Source organism: Lottia gigantea (assembly GCF_000327385.1).
Source record: "Lottia gigantea unplaced genomic scaffold LOTGIsca_9, whole genome shotgun sequence".
Classification (NCBI taxonomy): Eukaryota; Metazoa; Mollusca; class Gastropoda; family Lottiidae; genus Lottia; species Lottia gigantea.
Genome location: NW_008710950.1, coordinates 893,789 through 911,948, shown reverse-complemented (window position 1 = coordinate 911,948; position 18,160 = coordinate 893,789). Strand labels below are relative to the sequence as shown.

The 18,160-nt window shown below is 34.4% G+C and overlaps 1 protein-coding gene across 1 annotated transcript in view; it reads right to left on the bottom strand.

Moving 5' to 3' along the window:
- Window positions 1-4,839: 4,839 nt before the first annotated feature.
- The window catches only part of LOTGIDRAFT_211321 (hypothetical protein), a gene marked incomplete at its 5' end in the record, with an annotated part of 26,895 nt that continues 13,574 nt past the window's right edge, over window positions 4,840-18,160 (bottom strand). The window contains 11 exons of the mRNA XM_009068234.1: window positions 4,840-5,200; window positions 5,928-5,993; window positions 6,401-6,562; window positions 6,997-7,119; window positions 9,464-9,631; window positions 10,024-10,168; window positions 10,661-10,715; window positions 10,924-11,049; window positions 11,198-11,244; window positions 11,683-11,750; window positions 12,202-12,272. Coding sequence (XP_009066482.1) covers window positions 5,114-5,200; window positions 5,928-5,993; window positions 6,401-6,562; window positions 6,997-7,119; window positions 9,464-9,631; window positions 10,024-10,168; window positions 10,661-10,715; window positions 10,924-11,049; window positions 11,198-11,244; window positions 11,683-11,750; window positions 12,202-12,272 — 1,118 coding nt within the window. The 3' untranslated portion in view covers window positions 4,840-5,113. The remainder of the gene's footprint in view (window positions 5,201-5,927; window positions 5,994-6,400; window positions 6,563-6,996; window positions 7,120-9,463; window positions 9,632-10,023; window positions 10,169-10,660; window positions 10,716-10,923; window positions 11,050-11,197; window positions 11,245-11,682; window positions 11,751-12,201; window positions 12,273-18,160) is intronic.

Genomic DNA, 18,160 nt, shown 5'->3' with positions numbered 1-18,160 from the left:
TGTTGCTATTTTCAGATTTGAACCGCACCTAGACTTACCCATAATTAATATTTTTGTTTCAGCATATTGTGCATACACATTCGCACACAAACATTTGCATTCACCACCCTTAATAAAACTTGTCCTATGTTGCTTTTCATTGTTATGTACTGATTGTTTTTAGTTTACTAAGAACAATATTATCATTTAAGTTCTTATTTTTTGAATATGCAACTATCATTTTCTGCTTATAGAAATGGGGGGATTTCTCTTGAAGGCTCTTATAGTGGGCATGAACTATCTTGCTGGCTCGATTGCTGGTTGTATTGAACGGGACAACAAAGGGCGCTATGCCTACATTATGGTGAATATTTAGTCCTAGGTCTTCCTGTATTCAATGTCTCCTAGATTGACGGAATTTGGTAGTTTCATCTTTGGGCAAGTCAATTTCCATGCGCTCAATTGGGATTAGTGTGAGATCGTCTATTGAATGGTCGTCAAGGTTGAAATGATTAGAAACATGCTTGTCTTTCTTTAATTTGATATCCGACCTATGAGCATTAAAACGAGTTCGTAAATTATTCTTAGTTTCTCCTACATGTTGTTGGGACATTTCTTGCCTGAAATTAAATATATTACATTCGCATGTTCACATACTGGACAAACATGGAGCACTTCTTAAACCTGGAGGTACTTCGGCATTAAGCCTGTTTTTAGCTGATATCTGTGCTAAGGTGGAATTTTTTTATGTTTCGAAAAATCGTTTAGAGTACCCACGCTCTTTCAGTTTTGAGAAAACAATCGTACAGGCTTGGTTGAAATCAGAAGATCTTGTGCAAATTCGAGGAAATCGTAAAACTTGTTGTGACTTAATTATACTAGAAAAGGTATGTTTTGGGTGAAAGGAGCTCTTGTGCAAGAGTTGATGAGTATCAGTTTCTTTGAAATACACTTTAATATCCAGTTTATTTGTTTCTGCTATGGAATCTCCCTTAAAGACAGTGGTATCGAGAAAGTCTATGCTTTTGTTATTCACGTTTGCGGTTAGTTTGATAGAAGGATGGTGGTTGTTGAGAATTTCAAGGAATTCCCAAAACTGTTCGATAGAATAAGTCCAAACCATAAAAATGTCATTTAAAAAGCGTCCGTAAAAAAGTGGGCAACACCTCACGTTCCCACTCTGCCATGAAAAGGTCAGCTGTCCCTGAAGTTTGTAAATATGTTTTACCATTAAATGTGAAATCGTTTCGACTACGACAAATCTCTAAAAGCTGTAGAATTGCATCTGTTTGGATCTGGGTTTCTATTAAAAGCTTTACGAACTGCCGTTAAACCAGTAGTGTTATCGATATTGGTATACATAGAAGAAACGTCGATAGAAATTAAAATAGCATTAGACGGAACACAAAGATTTTTTATTTTACTGACAAAATCGGTTGTGTCTTTAAGGTAAGCGCAATGTTGACATGCTAGAAGTAGTAAGAAATGATCAATATAAAAAAAAATATGTGCAGCTACGATTTCGTTGAAATCGTTCATTGCATGGTCGGAGATAATTCAAGTTGGCTATCTTTGGTGTGGGGATAAGTCCACTGTCTAAGATTGAATGCTGAAGGGGTGTGAGAATTTTGCGGCTCAAGTTAACTTCAGTTTGGCCAAGCGGTGGCCTCTCAGTATTTTTATCCCCAGTAATTAGTTAAAAGACTTACTCGATGCTTGAAGCTGGTGCATCCAAAACAAATAAATACTGTTTTCTGTTTCTGGAGACCAATGAAGATTATCAACTAGTTCGAATTCTTCTTCGTAGGATGGTAAGATTGTTGAGCTGTTGATACTGGACTCCACCATCAGTTGTTGAGGGTGCTGAGGTTCTGTTGTGCTTTCTTCGAGATTTTATTTGGGATGGGTATACATGTGAAGAGGATCTTGGAGTTCGGGAAGGTTTTGTTGGCTGTAGCGATTAATTTCTGGGCTTGGTTAAAGGAGGTCTTTAGTAGCTGATCACGGTTGTTGAGGCCTACATGAAGAATAACGGTAGTAGGTTTGGGATCATGTTCGTATGATTCCAGGATTGACTGTATGTGATCGATTTGGGCACCGGGGTAAGAATGTATTTCAGTGTCTGAACTGGTTTTGGTTATTCGATTCAGGTTAGATGATCCAATCATTAGGGTAGATATCTTTAGAGCAGGTAGATTCCATAATGATTTGTCCTGGGGTTGGTGATAATGGTCGTCGACGGGGTAATTGGTACTGGTTTTGGTAGTTGTTAGAATTGTAGCATTGGGAACGGACTGGGATCTGGTTCGAGGGGGGGGGGGGGGTTCTAGATACACGCCTGGCTTCTTGCCATTGGTTGTTGTAGTTGACTTGAGGTTAGAAAGGAACTGTACAGCGAATGTAACAGAAGAAAACTGTATATGCTAGCGTGAAAATATGGGGATCAAATTATGCAAGTAAGTCTAACTGGGTTTGGGGATATATAAAGTAAGATGAAAGTTATGATGAAAAATGCAAAAAATATATATTTAATAATTTAGGTGATAAATAACGCTATAAATGATGTGCAAAATTATAACAAGTAAAACAAAAACTTAAGCAATTGACACATATATTTTGTCGAATTATCTGGCAGAGGGACAAGTGACATTTTCGAAGGAGGAAACTGACCAAAATCTTTCGCGTCGATGGGAGTAAAGCCCAAAGCCGACAATAAGGAAGATCTGATGCGTTGGATGAAATAATTTGGACAACGCCAGGATGGAGAACAACAATCTGGACAGGAAACTGAAACAAAAGAGAGGAAAGACATAAAGATAATTTCCACTTCATCTATACCGAAAATTTCATTTTTCTCTGGAGATTCTTCATCGAAATCTGATGTCTCTTTTGATGTTTGGAAATTTGAAGTGGAAGAGCTACGTCGATCTACATACAATGTGGATTTTGTAGGCCAAGCTGTTATTAAATCTATGTGGTGAGGCGGGGCGAGTTTTAATACGCCTTTGACATGATGTGGATATGTCAAGACTGATCACTAAACTCACAGGAATTTTTGGTTGAGTTGAGGAAACACAGGATCTGTAGGCAGGGTACCACCAAGTTGCTTTAAGAGAATGTGACAGGCAGAAGACTGTGTTTTGGACCCCTTGGTTTCTACGATTGCACTCATGCCTTTTGGTCTCACAAATACCCCAGCAACTTACAAGAGGTTAATGGAGGAATGCCTTGGAGATCTGAATTTGAAAATATGCGTTATATACCTAGATGATCTAATAATATTTTCGAACTTGTACGAACAACATCTGGAGAGGTTAAGAAAATTATTTCAACGATTGGATGAATGCTGGTTAAAGCTAGCTCCTAAGAAATGCAAGTTTTTCCAGGAAGAAGTCAAGTACATAGGCCACATCGTCTCATCAGAAGGTATTAAAACCTACCCTGCTAAGATCGAACAGGTTAGGAATTGGAAAACACCTACAAATACGAATGAAGTACGACAGTTTCTGGGATTCATTGGTTACTATGGAAGATTTGTCAGGAATTTTTCTTCCATAGCTAAACCATTGAATGCACTAGTAATTGGTGAACCAATTTCTAAGAAGAGGGGAAGGAAGTCGAAAAATGATAATCCTTCAACACTATGGAAATGGGAGAGCGAGCAAGAATTGGCTTTCCAGGAATTGAAAAATGCATTGATTTCACCTCCGACATTGGAAACCCGTATCATTCAAAACCTTACATCGTACACACTGATGCCATTGGACGTGGACTTGGAGCGATACTATATCCAAATCAGGAATAAAAGAATAGAGTAATCTCATACGCTAGTCGTGGATTGAGTAAATCGGAAAAGAATTACCTTGAACACAAATTGGAATTTCTTTCGCTGAAATGGGCAATAACTGAAGAAACAACAACCTCGATTGGATGAAAAGACAACAGGAATATCCAATAAAAAAGGACCAATCCATACTGCGGTCTCCACCTACATCATCAGAGGAAGCAGTATTATATTGAAAGAATTTGACCATCTAATGTTGTTGTCCGATACCCTATATCGTAAAGTACTTCCAACTAGTTTTACCAAAACTGGATAGGAAGACGGCACTTCAAGGACTTCACGATGACATAGATCACTTACGGAAAGATAGAACCTTCTCTTCTCAGGGAACGTGTCTATTGGCCTAGAATGAGCACAGATGTTGAGGAGTACATCAAGAAATGTACTAGATGCATAATGAGGAAAACATCAACGAACAGTAGAGTACCACGAGTACCAATCAGCCCATGGAACTCGTTAGTATGGATTACTTAAGTTTAAAGGAGTCGAAAGGTGGATATACTTGTCATCACTGACCACTTCACTAGGTACGCTCAAGCCATCCCTACCCGTAATATGACACCCATTACCACTGCACGAGTATTCTATGAGAATTTTATTGTCCACTACGGATTCCCAAAGAGAAAACACAGTGACAGAGGAGGAAGCTTCGAAAACAAGATATTTGAGGAATTATGTCTACTTTCTGGTATGCAACACCTTACCATCCGCTCGGCAACAGAATGTGCGAAAGATTCAACAGGACTACCTTGGATATGCGTGGAACATTGCAACCGAGTCAGAAATCTGATTGGGAAAAGGAACTCCCTGGATTAGTCCATGCTTACAATTGTACCGGACATGATAATATATTCATTGATAATACTATAATAAAACACCACTTTGTCCTCAATTTGTTAACTAAGCTTCAAGTTGAATTAACAAGCTGGTTTATCTATAGACTAGTTTTGGTTATTGCCAATCATGCCATGATACAATGTATTGTTTTATTGGGTAATAGATTAAACTTAGTACTTAAACTTTGAATTTTCAATGTTTTATACACACATTTATTTTACATATATTAAATATATTAAATGTCGACATCTTACTGCTAACATGTTATATTTACGAATGGACAATCAAGATATATTTTTACACACGTTCAGAATGCCTAGAATCGTAAAGTAGCGATATTGTTGCATGTCATATCAAAATATATTGATTCACTAGTGTATTGTGCTAGTACTGCTATAAAATATCAAATCAACTCAACAGTTATAATAAGTAAAAAGTTAAAATTAAGACACTTTATTGGCTCTGTAAAGACTTTGGTAATCCGTCATCATTTAATAAACATTCTTTGGGATCTGACAAAACTTGAGGTCCTTTACCTATCTGAAAAAGAAAAGTATTATCATGATAGTAGTATAATCAAGCACAGATATCTTTTCATTATGAGCTGTCCACTTTATTTTAGGGTGGATAATAAGTAAAACAATACAGGCCCAAATTAAAGGGACAGATTTAAGTTAATCAGTAATAGTGTTCACAGCTCACCCTCGAAATTTTAGCCTTCAAATTCATGTGTGTTCAGAATTATTTGTGTTTGATTGTTAAAATGACGACTAATCATTGTAAGATATTCTGTGATATATAGAAAAGAAATATATGGAAATAAAGAGTGAAATTCATATTTTGAGGTATTTTTGAAGAAATTATGTGATTTTTGTACATTTCTAGCACTTTTGAAGACTATTTACATATATTCAAGACCCAAATCAACCCTTGAAAATGGGTCCTTTTAATTCTGTTACTTAACAAAGTGGTTTGTTTTCAAATACTGAAATTTACTCTTATATCATTCTTTTTAAATCTGTAGTGTAGCATTTATTCATTTAGAAATTACAAATTTATTTAACACATTTATATTAGAAGGCTTAGTCTTTGACATAAAAAATAGCTTACTTCGACAATTTTTAAGAATAATTTTTCTGGTAGGAAAGGATATTTCTTAAGTCAAAAGATGACAAAAGAAGAACAAAATTTTAAAGAGTTAAAATGAAATTATGTTATATATAACAAAGATTGGGCTTCATAATAGAAATAAAATAATGATTATTACCTTAGTGTTTATTAAATATTTGATAGAATTTGGTGAAACAGGTATATTAATAGCATCTTTATCTTCCTGTAATAAATAAAGGCAGGTCATCAACTATGAATAATGATCTTTCTTCAAATCTCAGAATTATTACTTACAAACCTGCATGAATCAGATTAATGAAGATAGCTTGCCAGGCAAGGTAATATATTCCGACTTACAGCTTTGTTTTAATTAGAATAATTGGCAGTACAGTAACAATTACATGTATGAAATACTCAACCTTTAGTCATAAAGTTATCTGTAATTTTTGGGTTTTCAACTGGACTTTTCCTTAAATGATAATTATTAATATTTTCCAATCTGTCACAAATATTGTCCTTTTTACATGCTTGAAATCAAACATTATTCGAAAAACTAGGACGTTAACTCATTGATTTTTATCTGTTTAATTAGACAATGATCACTTAAAGTCGAATTAGTTTTATAACTACCTGAGTTGGTGTCTGTAAGGTCACTGGCCGACCTTGTATTGTTAATGTCAAGCCGTTATTTTGTGGTGGAAAGTAATGATTAACTAGTGATACTACCCGAGGTAAATCTTCTTCCAATAGATATAAACAAGCATTTGGACCAGCGTCAAATGTATATGCTACCTAAACATCAATAATGAAAAAATAATGAGTAATGACAGTTAGTATTCATGTACCAAATGATTCCAACTCATTTGATGCATGACAGATGCAAGAGAGTAAATTGTTGTACATTCCTGACTACAATTCTGTGTTGACACCCGAAGAATGACATTTGCAAAAATGATTTTTTTAATATGGCAGATATTAACAATTTAGTATTTTCTTAAGTCTACAACTTAAAGGGATTGTAAAAAGGTTTTCTGATTTCTAAGTGTTTGATGAGGTCACTAATCGAGAAATATGCTTTATCACATAAAGTCTTTCATGTTTCGTGATGTCATCAAACAGTCTTAATGGAATTGAAGGAATCATAGACGTTATTAATGTCCCCGATACACATACAAAATTCAGAAAAACCACTTTACAATCCCTTAAATGATGAGTAATAAACATACCTTAGTTTGCTGACAATGGTCATTGAACTGGTGAACAAAACTGATTATCTGACGTGACACATCTGTGAGATAAGATATAGGTGGATATGTATCTAAACATATTGCATGAAACTGATTGCTATCCTGTAATGTTCAAATATAGAGATCATAATTGTGACAACTAGTATTGGTGAAATGTACTATCAATGACATATCAAGGTTCTGAACATGTGATCTTTACAGATGAAGGCTGAAAGTCAGTATCTAGTGTGTCCATCTTGTGTATTGATAAAATGATAATGACCCAGCATCTTCCCTTCATGGAGTGAAGAGAATGGAAAGCTGCGCTGAGTTCTGTTGCATTTCTTGGAAGCGGTTGGATCTGGTTTAGTCATCTTTGGACTTAAGTCCGGGCTGAGTGAGGGCCATGGCATATGATGTTATGCTGTTGAAGGAAGGTTCTGGTGGGTGTGGACGGCCATTGTCATGCTTGAATGTGTGGCTTTGGCATCTTACAAAGTGCGGTCCAAAGTGGGGTAAGAGAACCTGGTCGATGTCACGGCAGCTTGACTCCATGGCCTCTGTCTGGGCCGATATTCTGGAGGACAACAAGTTTCTGATTGATGCCAATTGCACCCCATACCATAATGCTTGGTCTTCCCCACGGGTCTATTTCAACCACACATTGATCTGTAAAACATTCACCGCTATCTGCAGTGGAAATGCAGTACTGACTCTCATCTGAGAACACATGGATCCTCCACTACTGATGTAGTTGTAGTTGTTGTTGGTGACCAAAGCAAGACGTTGCTGACGATGATGGGGAGTGAGCACTGGACCCCTGTATGCGAGCCGAGTTCGAACGGTATCAGCACTGATAGGTTGCTGATGTCTGGCTGTGGTGAATCTGTCATGCAGATGTTGCCGCTGGATATAGCCGTCTTGTCTAGGTGTTGTGATTCGGGGATGACCATTAAGTGGACGGTCATCAGTGCTGTTGGTGGCGTTGTAATGAATACGAAGTCTCTCAATGGTTCGTACAATACAGTTAAATGCATTGGCAATGATTTGAGCGCATTGTCCAGCATTTAATCGTCCGATGGCTTGTTCACGTTGTTGGGAGGTAAGACGTGTCATGAGCTCACTGTCTTCACAGCAATTGAATGTCATAAACTGGCCTCTTAGATTAACAATTTTGATCTTTGTACAAACTCTGTGTACTTCCATCTTGTACAAGGCTTGAAATTACTCCATTACTCCGGACATTTTGTTTTGTCTGGCACTATTCAATTTGTGTCGGACATTTGAAATTTTGTTCATAAAAATACAGTATTTTCAATTGAAAAATTGCAATTAAAACCCATCAATTTAGGACTGAAATTCACTTTTTTCTCACCTGCAAGTACAATACAGGTTAACAACTAGCTAAGAATAGTTTGAGTAATTCAAATAGGCCATAGGGAATATTTATAATCCGGCTTAAACGAGATTGTACCGGAACTGGACATTTTCCGAAATTGTACAGGGTCCGTGACTGGTCGCTTATTTCAAGCCTTGATCTTGTAATATCATTTAATATTTAAGGAATGACCTGGCCATTCCTTATAATTAAATCATCTCGAATAAGTGTTTAAATATTTATGTAATATAACAACAACTTAAGGATGGGTTCCCTTTTTTTCATTTATGGAAATGAAAATGCTAATACTTATATGAATAGAAAGTAGAGGTGTTCTAATGACTTCGAAAAATACCAATTTCTCTCAAATGTCCATAATTAGCTAAATTAGAAGAGAATTACCAGCAGAATTCAAATGAGTGACCGACCAAGAAAGGTAAAAAGTTTTTTTGTTTATCCAGACTGTCATACATGGACATTCATGATTGGTTAAAACTCTTAATTACATGCAATATAAGAACATTATGGTATGATTAAGAATACATGATAATTCATTAGAAACACCAATTAATCAAATAGTTTGCTTAATTTAACACTAAAAGATAAGGAAACCCATCCTCAAGGCACTAAATTGGTGCATAAATACATTACATTTTAACATAAGGTTAATGAACTGATACTAACAATAGGTACGTCCAAGAGATCAGCAATAAGAGGTTCACCTATTTATAGTCTAGTGTCCACTACATGAAAGTTAACAGAGCGGCCAAATTGGAAGTTCAATTATTGAAAGACAAGTTTTCTAAATTAGTCCAGAAGTCATGATATTGTTGGAATTTGGAGTGTGCACATTTGAAGGAATTTAGAAAATACCTTATTCATTCAGTGATGTGTCGATTTTGGCTTTGCTGACGTTCAAAGCAACTCATCAAACTCAATGATATAAGTAGTCTGTTAAGGGGCGGAGCTTATATTTTCATTCCGTTTACACAGTTATAAACTAAATGCCATGACCGCCGTTTTCCAATCAAATTGTGTGATACCATGTAAACGGAATTGTGATTTAAATTATAAAGCATTAAACATTACCTTCATGGTTATCTCTGCAAATGTCACAAAATCTTTATCAATAATAGCTTTTGTTATATTTTTGATTCTATTAGGTACAATTTCTATACGTTTCTGTAATAAGGTACTGTTCTGTACACTGATCTGCATTCCTTGAGTACTACCAGTATGTTTCTTTTGATCAGACACCTAGAGATAGATGTGATAGATAGAGAAAGAAAACTTCAGATACTAGAAATGAAATGAAATGAATGGAGTTTTTACGTCCTACTTTTCTGCACCATGTGGGCTAATGAAGACGGGCAACGCCATGCAGAGTGCAGTGAGGGAAATTTTGCCAGGACAGCAGCATTTGCCTGTTCTTTTTCGATTTCCAACTGTCGATGGTTCAGATACTAGAACAGCTGATTCTGATAGAAACATACTCTCCCCAAAGAAGGAGCAGAAGGACAGTGCAAAAAAAAGGTATAGCTAGTATTATTACAATAAACAGAAAGTGGATAACCCATTTATTGCAGGATGGTTTGAGGGCAAATATGAAATGTCATTTTTGCCATTAAATGAAAGCTACTAAAACTTACCACTAAAACTAAAATACACATTTCTGGCCAATGATGATCATGTGTTACTTGTTTAGCTATAGAATCTGATCCATCAGACAAGCTTCCCATCTGCCATTCTACAAACCCACCATAAATACTTCTACAAGCACTGCCTGATCCTAGTCTAGAATAACAAAAATGGTGATTAGTCTTTGGAAGTAAACAGCCATAAACTATGTATGGTTCTTACATGGAAATAAAACATACATGAAAGCCGTTTACAACAATTTTTACGTCCTCAACTTTATAAGTCGAATCATATTTTAAAGGTTTAGAAATGGCTTTAAATATGATTTGAAAGGCTTTGTTGAAATCTTTTTAAAAATTTGACCCATTAAGTTGAGATGGTGACAAAAATTGCTGTGAAATACGTTTGTGCTATTTCCATGTTTAGTTTTGTATGCTATTAACAGCTTGCCAATTTTACTTGTTTGTTTCTATTAATTTTTGGAAAGTCATCAGTGTTTGGTCAACCTGACCAACTACAGCACAACTTCTTACCAGATAATAATAATTTAGCAACAAGAAATTTTGAGTTGTGTTCAGTACTAAGCAAACAATTGTTCTGCTATATTTTTGACAGTAAATCAAAAAAGTTTTGATGATACACACTCACCTGGCAATATCAGAAATTTCTCCTTGAACATTAAACAACTTGCTCAGAGAATATACTGTAAATAAATTGAAAAAATTAATTAAGTACACCTGTTTCTTTTTAAATAAATATTGTTATACCTTCAGCTTAAGTGTTAGTAGAATATGAATTTTCACAAATATTCTTGGTTTAGACGGATCAATTGAACAGTTTACATATAATTAAACTACATAAGGGACACTGTTATCCAGAAATTTCAAAATATGTGTTTAAAAAAAACATACCTAAACAGGCATATCCTGCAGCAGATGATGCTAATCCTGCAGCTGTGGGGAAATTATTTTCTGAACAAATATGAATTTTTTGATTAAGACCATCTACTGAATCTTGGTTTCCCTTTCTTTTTCTTGCTCTTCTTCGAACTGAAACATTATTCTTTTGCAAAAATCAAAACTAAAATATTATGAAGTACTGTTATTTTGAGACATATATGTGTTATATAATTTATTTTACAATAACTTTTAAACAGTATTTAAAAACTAATTTGAAATAACTCACTTTCTCTAAAAACATTCTGAATTCTTTTAGAAACAACACCTTCTTCCCTGTAAAGATCGAAAGATACATAAGCATGTAAGGTCACACATACATTGGTGTGTAAACATAACAATGTTGAATTAAAAAAAAAATTGAAACAGACAAAGTCTCATCAATATAACAAAAATCATCATTCCTATCAAATTAAAAATTATTTTTGAAAATTTTTTCAAAGATAAATTAAACATTATAATATTTAAATACATTCTCGTAATAATTTCACTTTCACTTCAAGACCTAACCAGTCTTCTAATAATATTTAGTATATTTTAAAAAGTTTCACAGCATAATTTCTTTTAATAGCTAATTTCAGCTTATATAACACACCAACTTCTCTTATCACCCTTACATCAACACACAAAGTTTTATGTTTATATTTCATATTGTATTGATTATAAAGAAAGTTTACTGATTAGATTTCATTAAAATTATAATGAACCACTCACTTCCCATTTAACCACATCTTATCCTCTTTGAAACTTGAATCAACAGCAACAGTTGTCTTTGCTCTGAGCTGAAGAAAATAGATAGTCAATTTTATTACATGAGTTCTTATTACATTAACTTCAAACTTGCATAGTGTACCTTTTTTATTGCCAATATATCTATCGAGACTCTAGAATATCAAATAATATTAGATCACATCTTTTTAACATAAATTTTGTCTTTTCGGAAAGATAGAAGAGCTTAACCCTTTGAACACTGAGTGTAACATAATAAACATCATAAACCAGAACTCCAAGTAATATAACTTAAAGCTTATAATGTTAATGCTATTTGACGTCACTTGGTAAAGACCACTTTACTCGACCCCCAGGTATATATTGCGTAATTATGCTGCTTTTAGGGTTAAAAGTATAAAATCACACAAAAAAGTTCCAAATATTGACTTTTTATGATGAACTTCTAGTAACATATTTCTATTACTAGATGTAGTTTACATGAAAATACAAATATCTCCAAACCTCATCTTGACCAAGTGTTGCACTCAGTGAGGAGTTGGTTGGTAAAATCAAATCTTCATCTTTCTTTCCCCCTACAATATAAAAAAAAAATATCATTTGAAATAAAATTTAAAACATACTTTATTAGCTGTACTTATGGACAACAATCATAAACTAGAGCCACACGTGGCACAGAGTGGGACTTTGCAAATGTAGCAAAATGCAAAAGACTCTGAAAAAATCAACCTTCTACGACAATAAGTTCACGCGCAAGAGCTGTCTAAAGTTGAGAAGAATTCTTTGGAAGATTGTTATAATGGAAGTAGACAGACCTCACAAATGAAAGTATCAGAAGATAGCCAAGATCAATGACATTTGACATTGAAAGGGAGACGGTCAAAAAAGGTCAAGGTTACGAGATAAAAGTCATCAAAATTTTTAAATATATACGGCTATAAAACCGGAAGTGGAGATAGGACAGAAAATATAAAAGTATAAATAGATAGCCAATGTGAATGACCTTTAATCCTACAAAAATCAGGGTCAAAAAAGGTCAAGGTCAAAAATTGAAAATTTTGAATTTTCAAAAGCTGTTCCTTTTTTTGAACTATAATGCTGAAACAATCGAAATTCCAAGACAACGTGGCTCAACGGATGAAGTAATTGTATGCAAAGTTCCATTTTGAACAAATGTATACGTTGCGAGGTATGTCCCTTGCCAAAATTGTCAATAATGAGTAATTTAACCCGGATGTGCTAGGCCCACCTCAATTTCTTTTGCATAGGTTAATTGATATTCTGAATGTTAAGTTGTGTTCCAAATTTAAAGCTTCTACATCATACAGGTCAAAATATATAGGTCAACAAGAGTCAATAAAGGTCAAAATAGAAAATTGAAAATATGGAAATTTCAAAACCTGTTCCTTTTTTGGAACTATAAAGCTGAAACAATTGACCTATTAACACAAACTGGCCAAAATAATGAGGTAATTGTGTGCAAAGTTCCTTTTTGAACAAATGTATCCTATGCGAGTTATGCCCCTTTCTCAAAATGTAAACAATTAGTAATTCAACCCGGATGTGCCACGCCCACCTCAACTTTTTTGTCATAGGTTAATTTATATTCAAATTGTCTTGTTGTGTTCCAAGTTTCAATGTTCTACATAAAATAGGTCATAAGATATATACACACCAAGCTCAAAGAAACAGAAATATTGTAAAAAAAAACTCAAATTTGAAAAATTCACGAATTTCAATTTTGCTTTAAAAAACGATTGTTATAAATCATTTGAAAGAGCATGAAAAGCACATTAAGAATCCGAAAAAATTAACCCTCTAGGTTAATTAGGTCAGTGCTAGAGCAGTCCAAAGTTGCGAATTTGGCTGTTTTCGGACAGCTATAAAACCGGAAGTACATGTCGGAGGTCAAATGTCAAAGTATTAACTGATAGCTAAGGTCAATGACCTTTGACCTTATGAAGGTCAAGGTCATCAAAGTTCACTATCACGAGATATGACCCTTCAAACTTTGGAAAAATTCAACCGGATGTTACAAAAAAGCAAAATTGTGAATCGAAAAACGGCTTCCTAATGTCATGTTTTTTTTTATCTTCTTTCATTTGACACCAAAATCATTTAAATCGGATGAGCCATTATGTCTGAATAGAAATCGAATCATTTCAGAAAAATCAAAATGGCGGCCAAAGTTTCACGTCTGTTCCGAATTTTTTTTTCTTCGTTTTTTTGTCATAACTTTGTCTACCTATCAGCATAAAAATTTTTGTCCTGTACAAATTACACCGGAAGATATTCAACCGGAAGTGAACATCGTTTTCCTGTTTAAACCGGAAGTGAAATTGAAAATTTGACTGTACCATTCTGTTTACATTCTTAAACTGTCTTTGCTCAATTTTTTCAGATTAATCAGACAAAAAGCAAAAAAAATGAAAAAAATGCAAATTTTGGCAAAAAAAATGTCTGCGACAAATTTTCGAATTTTGAAATTTTGAAACTGCTATTCTTTCAGATTTTAACAGTAGATTCCAAAAATGCAAACCCAAAGAAAATCGACCGAAAAATACGACTTCTAGAGCCGATTATCTATTCTCCCATATATTGAACTGTGGCACTTCCGGTTTTGCAAAAAAGATCAAAAATATATTTATGCACATCGTCGCCTATATCTAAGGTTCGTGAATGTTGAATGGTTGCTGCAACTATTGTAGTCTAAGCTCAGGAAGGTGTGCAAAAAATCGAAAAAAAAAAAAAACTAGACCCACTCGTGGCACAGAGTGGGACTTTGCTACTGTGGCAAATTGCAAGAAACTCTGAAAATATGGACCTTTTCGGTTAATTAGGTCACGTGCTAGAGCAGTCTAAAGTTAAGCCATTTTTCTCTTCAGAAAGTTGTGAAAACGGAAGTAGAAGTCAGAAATGAAAGTATCTGCGAATAGCCCAAGTCAATGACCTTTGACCTTGTATAGAGGAAGGTCAACAAAGGTCAATGTCAAAAATTGAAATTATGGAAATTCTAAAACCCGTTCCTTTTTTTGAACTATAAAGCTGAAACAACTGACCTTTTACCACAATCTGGCCAAATGGATGATGTAATTGTGTGCAAAGTCCCTTTTGAAAAAACGTAAACTATGCGAGTTATGCCCCTACCCCAGATTTAAACAATTTGCAGTTTGACCCGGATGTGCCACGCCCACATCAACTATTTTGCAATAGTTCTATTCATATTATAAATGTCTAGTAGTATTCTAAATTTCTAGATTCTAGATGAAATAGGTCATAAGATATACATAAACTAAGCTCAAAGAGACAAAAATACTGTGATAAACATTCAAATTTTAAAAATATACGAATTTCAATTTGCTTTAAAAATAGGATTGTTATACATCGCTGGAAAGAGCATGAAATGCACTTTAAGAATCTGAAAAAAATAACACTCTAGGTTAATTAGGTCACATGTTGGAGCAGTTCAAACTTGCAAATTTTGCTGTTTTCAGACACTCATAAAACCGGAAGTAGATATCGGATGCCAGATTTCAAAGCATCAAGTGATAGCAAAGGTCATTGGCCTTTGACCCAATGAAGGTCAAGGTCATTAAAGGTCAAGGTCATGAGATATGAGCCTCCAAACATCGAAAAAATTCAACCGGAAATTGCAAAAAAGCAAAAACGAAATTCAAAAATCGGCTTCCAAGCAATTTTGGGTAATCGATTGCAATTAACAAATACATCAAAATTACTCACATCCATCTCTACCCTAAGGCCCCATTTTGAGTTTTACAAAAGTGTATCATATCAATATGGCGGCCAAAGTATGACTTCCGGTCCGGATTTTTTTTTCTTCGTTTTTTTGTCTTAAAAATGACTACTGATCAGCATACATTTTGTTGAGATATATCAATTACACCGGAAGCTATTCAACCGGAAGTCAAAATCGTTTTCACGAGTTAGCCGGAAGTGATACAAAAATTTTGATTAAACCATTTTTTTTATTTTGGCGAGTTGTCTACACACATAAATTTTAAGATCAATTGGCGAAAAAAGTGAAAAATTGCAAAATTCGACTGAAAAAAGTGTGCTACGAATTTTCGAATTTCGAATTTTTTCTACTGCTATCAGTTCAGATATTCTTTGTAGATTCTAAAAATGAAAACCCGAAGAAAATCGACTGAAATTTGCGACTTCTAGAGCCCATTTTGTATTTTTTGCACATGTTTCAACGTAGCACTTCCGGTTTTGCAAAAATGTTCCAATATACATTTAAGGCATACATCGTCAAAAAGTAAAGAATACTAGTTTTTAAGATTTGATGTAGCTGTCACAGTTGAAGCTGTGTGCTCTTTGTAAAATAAACCAAAATTCAGACAGGGAAAATTTCAGAAACAAAGAAATACTAGAGCCACACGTGGCACAGAGTGGGACTTTGCAAATGTAGCAAATTGCAAAAGACTCTGAAAAAATCAACCTTCTACGATAATTACATCACGCGCAAGAGCAGTCTAAAGTTGAGAAGAATTCTTTGGAAGATTGTTATAACGGAAGTAGACAGACCTCACAAATGAAAGTATCAGAAGATAGCCAAGGTCAATGACATTTAACATTGAAAGGGAGAGGGTCAACAAAGGTCAAGGTTACGAGATACAAGTCATCAAAATTTTTAAATATATACGGCTATAAAACCGGAAGTTGAGATAGGACAGCAAATATAAAAGTATAAATAGATAACCAATTTGAATGACCTTTGATCCTACAAAAATCAGGGTCAAAAAAGGTCAAGGTCAAAAATTGAAAATTTTGAATTTTCAAAACCTGTTCCTTTTTTTGAACTATAAAGCTGAAACAATCGAACTTCTAAGACAACGTGGCTCAACGAATGAAGTAATTGTATGCAAAGTTCCATTTTGAACAAATGTATACGTTGCGAGTTAAGTCCCTTGTCAAAATTGTCAATAATGAGTAATTTAACCCGGGTGTGCTACGCCCACCTCAATTTCTTTTGCATAGGTTAATTGATATTCTGAATGTTATGTAGTATCCCAAATTTAAAGCTTCTACATCATACAGGTCAAAAGATATAGGTCAACACAAACTGGCCAAAATAATGAGGTAATTGTGTGCAAAGTTCCTTTTTGAACAAATGTATCCTATGCGAGTTATGCCCCTTTCCCAAAATGTAAACAATTAGTAATTCCACCCGGATGTGCCACGCCCACCTCAACTTTTTTGTCATAGGTTAATTCATATTCAAATTGTCTTGTTGTGTTCCAAGTTTCAATGTTCTACATAAAATAGGTCATAAGATATATACACACCAAGCTCAAAGAAACAGAAATATTGTAAAAAAAAAACTCAAATTTGAAAAATTCACGAATTTCAATTTTGCTTTAAAAAACGATTGTTATAATTCACTTGAAAGAGCATGAAAAGCACATTAAGAATCCGAAAAAATTAACCCTCTAGGTTAATTAGGTCACGTGCTAGAGCAGTCCAAAGTTGCCAATTTGGCTGTTTTCGGAAAGCTATAAAACCGGAAGTACATGTCGGAGGTCAAATGTCAAAGTATTAACTGATAGCTAAGGTCAATGACCTTTGACCTTATGAAGGTCAAGGTCATCAAAGTTCAAGATCACGAGATATGACCCTTCAAACTTTGAAAAAATTCAACCGGATGTTGCAAAAAAGCAAAATTGAGAATCGAAAAACGGCTTCCTAATGTCATGTTTTTTTTTTATCTTCTTTCATTTGACACCAAAATCATTTAAATTGGATGAGCCATTATGTCCGAATAAAAATCGAATCATTTCAGAAAAATCAAAATGGCGGCCAAAGTTTCACTTCTGTTCCGGATTTTTTTTTCTTGGTTTTTTTGTCATAACTTTGTCTACCTATCAGCATAAAATTTTTTGTCCTATACAAATTACACCGGAAGATATTCAACCGGAAGTGAACATCGATTTCATGTTTAAACCGGAAGTAAAATTGAAAATTTGACTCTACCGTTTTGTTTACTTTCTTAAACTGTCTTTGCTCAATTTTTTTCAGATTAATCAGACAAAAAGCAAAAAAAATGAAAAAAATGCAAAATTTGGCAAAAAAAATGTCTGCGACAAATTTTCGAATTTTGAAATTTTGAAACTGCTATTCTTTCAGATTTTAACAGTAGATTCCAAAAATGCAAACCCAAAGAAAATCGACCGAAAAATACGACTTCTAGAGCCGATTATCTATTCTTGCACATATTGAACTGTGGCACTTCCGGTTTTGCAAAAAAGATCCAAAATATATTTATGCACATCGTCGCCTATATCTAAGGTTCGTGAACGTTGAAAGGTTGCTGCAACTATTGTAGTCTAAGCTCAGGAAGGTGTGTAAAAATCGAAAAAAAAAAAAAAAAAAAAGAATTGACATTTCGATAACAAACTGGGACTTTGCCGTAGCAAAGTCCCACAACTAGAGCCACTCGTGG